This window comes from Sceloporus undulatus, chromosome 3 (genome assembly GCF_019175285.1).
Source record: "Sceloporus undulatus isolate JIND9_A2432 ecotype Alabama chromosome 3, SceUnd_v1.1, whole genome shotgun sequence".
Lineage (NCBI taxonomy): Eukaryota > Metazoa > Chordata > Lepidosauria > Squamata > Phrynosomatidae > Sceloporus > Sceloporus undulatus.
Window position 1 is genome coordinate 165781782 of NC_056524.1, and position 4639 is coordinate 165786420.

Consider the following 4639-nt stretch of genomic DNA (forward strand, 5'->3'; position numbering starts at 1 on the left):
AAAGGGAAATCTGCCAGTTTCACTTTCGTCATTTTTGTGGTTTTTGTGCCTTCGATTTATTTCTGAATAGGCAACACGAAGATGACCTAACATGGGTTTCCTTGGCAAGTTTGTTCAGATAGGTCCCTTTCCCTTCCTCGAGCGGAGAGAGTATGATTGCCCAAGGCACCCAGTGAATATGCATGGCCAAGCAGGACTTGAACACTGGTCTAGTGCTCAATCGTACAACCACTCTGGCTCCTGGCAACCTTTAGATTTTTAACTTGAGGTTCTTTTCTAATGGAAAGAAGTCTGTCATCACATCTATCATCATCACCACTACATCATCATAGAAAAATAAAAAATAGGGAGGGTGGTGTTTTATAGCATTCCATAGTATAATTATAGGTTATGCAATAGGAAAATTTCTAAATGCCTATATAGCATAATATCAGTGTGATTGCCTCCAGTTTTAATTTATATCAACAAGATAATAAGGGTTTTTGTGTGCAGGGAGATCATACTAAAGAAATCTAATCTTTGTCTACTGGTTTCTGGAAGTGAAATTTTAGCAAAAGATTAATTTCATATTTTTAATTTTAATCTGTCACAGAGACTGGAATCATGGTATTTTTATAAAACCATTGCATTATCTTGGTTTGTGTCAAAATCCTACACATCCCAAAACCACTTCATCGAATCATAGAATCGTAAGTGGAAGAGCCCACAAGGCATCCAATCCAACTCCCTGCCATGCAGGAGCTCTCAATAAAAGCATCCCTGACAGATGGACAACCTGTCTGCTTAAAGACTCCAAAGAAGAGATTCCACTACACTCGAGGGAGTGTGTTCCCGTCGAACAGCCCTACTGTCAGGAGTTCCTCCTAATGTTGAGGTGGAATCCTTTTCCTCAGCTTGCATCCATGCTCTGGGTCCTGTTTCTCTGGAGAAGCAGAAAACAAGCTTTCTCCCTCCTCAATAGGACATCCCTTCAAATATTTAAACAGGCTACATATCACCTCTAACCTCTTTTCTCGGCTAAACATCCCCAGCCCCTAAGTCGTTCCCATAGGACATGGTTCCAGACCCTTCACCATTTTAGTCACCCTCCTTTGGACACGCTCCAGTTTCTCAAGTCCTTTTAAATTGTGGTGTCCAGAACTGGAAACAAACCAGGTGGGGCCTGACCAAAGCAGAGTACAGTGGCATATAACTTCTCTTGATATAGACATTATACTTTTATTGATGCAGCCTAAAATTGCAATGGCCTTTTAGCTGTCGCATCACACTGGACTCATTCAACTTGGGTCTACTTGGACTCTTAGATCCCTTCACATGTGTTCATTCAGCCAGGTGTCCCCCATCCTATATCTGTGCATTTTATTTTCTGTCCTAAGTGCAGTCCTTACATTTCTCCGTGTGATTTCATTTTGTTTACTTTGGCCCAGCTTTCGTTCTATTCAGGCATTTTGAATTTTCATCTTGTCCTCTAGAGATTAGCTATTCCTACTATTTGGTGTCATCTGCAAATTTGATAAGTAGGCTCCCAATTCTGTCATCCAGTTCATTGATAAAGATGTTGAACAAACAGAACTAGGCCCAGGACAGAGCCCTGTTTGACCCCACTAGTCACTTCTCTCCTGGATGAAAAGGAGCCATTGTTGAGCACTCTTTGTGTAGCTCAAACCTGGCTGGATAATTCCGAGGGGGTAATTTTTGCTGAGAGAGATCATGTCTATTTAAAAAGTACTTTTATTCATGATTAATAGTACAATTTTTTGAGAAATAAAACTTCAACACCTCCCACCTAAAAACCCTAGCTGCCTCAAGTTTTGTATTGCATATATGCTCTCCAAAGCAGTGATAGAGTCTCTAATGTGCTGTACAATGATCACTTGCAGTGGTAAATTTTCAAACACAGATACTCATCATGACAGCCCCCATAGTCGTACCTTCAAGAAGAATCCAAAACGCAGTATTTATTGACCAAAATTTATATGTGTGCATATATCTCTATCATCTTTTGATGAGTGGGTGTTGTGTTTTCTTTACTGATGTGTTTCTAAAATTGCTTTCAGTCCAATTACATTCCTGTATTGTAATGTATTTAATTGCCTTTTATTACTGTAATAATAAGAGAATCTGACATATCTTCCCAAACTTGCTTTATATTTAACATAACATTGCAACTGGGGCAGTGAATAACATCTTGCATGATACATCTCTTCCAGGTGAGGACGATGAAGATGCAAATGTCCTGATCCTCAGCTATCCTCAATACTGTCGCTACCGTTCCATGCTGAAACGCATCCAGGGCAAGCCATCTTCTGTACAAGTGGACCAGTTTGTGTTAGCCCTTGGGGGCATTGCTGCAATTAGCAAGAACCCACAGATACTCTACTGTCGAGATACATTTGATCACCCAACTCTTGTTGAAAATGAGAGCATATGTGACGAGTTTGGTAAGTCATTTTTATTCTTGTATTGTTGCAAGTTAAAAACCATTTTGCTGTTGAAATTGCTTCTGTTTTTTTCCAAGTCAAAGGCAAGAATAATGGATAAACCTTTCTAAAATAGCAAAGCCACATATAAGTCAATTGTTGAGTGCCTGCGATATTCCATCTTCACTCAGAGATCAAGGATGCATCTGTGATTGTTTTCAGTCTTCTTGTTTTTAAATGGCTCTTTATCACAATTAAAATACTCTCTTCAGAAAGACCTGTACTTTATCATCTTTTTTTATGTAACTTATACCTCATTTTTCTTCTATAAAAGAAATTCAAGATAGCTCAGTTACTTACTGTAAACTGAAGATATATTTGTTTAGATGTATTGTTGTTAAAAATGTACATACTGACAACTGTGACTCCACTTTTTTGTACTACACAACTTTTTATTTATTGGAATGATGTCCCAAAGTCTTCCAAACTAAAACTCAGTTGCTGCATTCTTACAAAGCTAAACACATACAGCTGTGTATGTTGCTGAGCAATGCTTGCACATCTCCAGTTGTTCCTGTTGCTGAAGAGGCAAGCAAGATTTTAATTTACCTTTCAGGTCTTATACTGTAAAGTAAAGTGAGTAGCATTTTGGCATTTTGTTGGAAACTGTCTATAAATCTCTGGCACTTTAGCCATTCCCACTGTTGTTTTTATTGTGCTTTTTTGTCAGAAAACATTTCAAGGGCCTTAGTGGAAGAGCCTTCAAGGTTTCCTTTCAGTCTTTGCTAAAGAGGATGGTCCTGTCACATGGTTGCTTATAAGTTGTAGTATTTCTTTTTTATTTTCATGGAAGAACACAGTCTTAATGAACATACAGCTCCCATGTTATATTGCTCATGCAACAGGCCAGTTCTTTGAGCAGCTGAAGTGAGTTCCAGCTTACAATCAACACAGTAGTGCTTTAAAAATTTGCTGTGACTACAGTCATTAAACTTCCTATTCTCTGGGATTTCTGTTTGTTTCAGTTGACAGTATTCAGGTATGTGTTTAAGGATTTCATTCTTATTCACTTGATGGAGATTTTAGATTTGTGGCACTGAAGAGGCTATGAGACTCAGTTCTAGGCAAGAGAACTGTGAGGCATCCTTTCACTAATTATAATAAGGATGTGGAATGCTATGGTGACTGAGAGCATTTCAGGATAATGCATTGTAGAATTTAGTCCATAAAGGTCTTTTCCAAATTAACCAAAGTACCTGAGAGGTACATAATGAAATGAACTTCAAAGTATGTATTTCTGTCTCTGGACAGTGATGATAATTGGTGTAATGTAATTTCCTCAGCTTGTATCCAGCTATGTCTGTGCCAGAATGAGTTGTGTTGCACATATTGTTACACATGCGCAGAGAAATTGCAAGACTGGTATTGGTGTGATTTTTGGGTGCAGGTAGTTGCATAACTGAAATAAAACTGCTTTCAACAACTCCTAATTTGTTTATCTTAATGTTTGACCAAAGTCTACTCTCATGCAAGCAGGATTGTAAAACCAACACTCCAATTGCAGCCTTTCTAAACACTCATTAGATGATACCACTTACCATTTTTGCAGTAAGACACCTGGTATGAAATATATAATGTGGCTGTTGTCAACCATGCTGTTTACTATGAAAGGAAATGTATACACCTTATAATATAACTGGCAAGAACATGCATCTCATTGTAACTACAGTGATGGAGTCCAACACTGTAAGACTTTATCACACAACCCATCTTACCATGACTGAGTTTATGAAGGGAAGTGAAGACAGTACTCCCTACTGTGCGTCCTTCAATAGCGCAATCATCTGTTGTGTGTCCCATGAAGTTCTTCCATCCCATCCTAACTATGCCTCCTGTTCTGTGTCCTACCCAGCATGCACTCATTGTGTGTTTGCGTGTGTGGGTGTGTGAGCCACATGCATAAACACAATTTTGGAGTTTTGTGTTTGCAAAACAAACAGAAAGACTTTTCCAGAATAGAGATGTGGAGAGGTGTGGGAGAGAGGAGACATTGACACTATGTGACCATGCAATTCTGGAACTGCCAGAGCATAATTTACCACACCCACAAATAGTGCTATACCAGCATGATTGGGAGCTTATTGATATCTTTTCCCTGTCAATGGCAAGGTGCAGGCTAACCATGATTGGAAGACAAGGCAGCAAAAAGAGGGAGATGG

At 38.9% G+C, this 4639-nt stretch overlaps 1 protein-coding gene across 1 annotated transcript in view; it reads left to right on the forward strand.

Annotated features, from left to right (window-relative positions):
* Nucleotides 1–3773, forward strand: part of LOC121925884 (AT-rich interactive domain-containing protein 5B-like) — a 361184-nt gene extending 357411 nt beyond the window's left edge. Inside the window, exon 5 of the mRNA XM_042458454.1 lies at nt 2211–3773. Within this exon, the coding sequence (XP_042314388.1) occupies nt 2211–2551 (341 nt within the window). The 3' untranslated portion in view covers nt 2552–3773. The remainder of the gene's footprint in view (nt 1–2210) is intronic.
* Nucleotides 3774–4639: the final 866 nt, after the last annotated feature.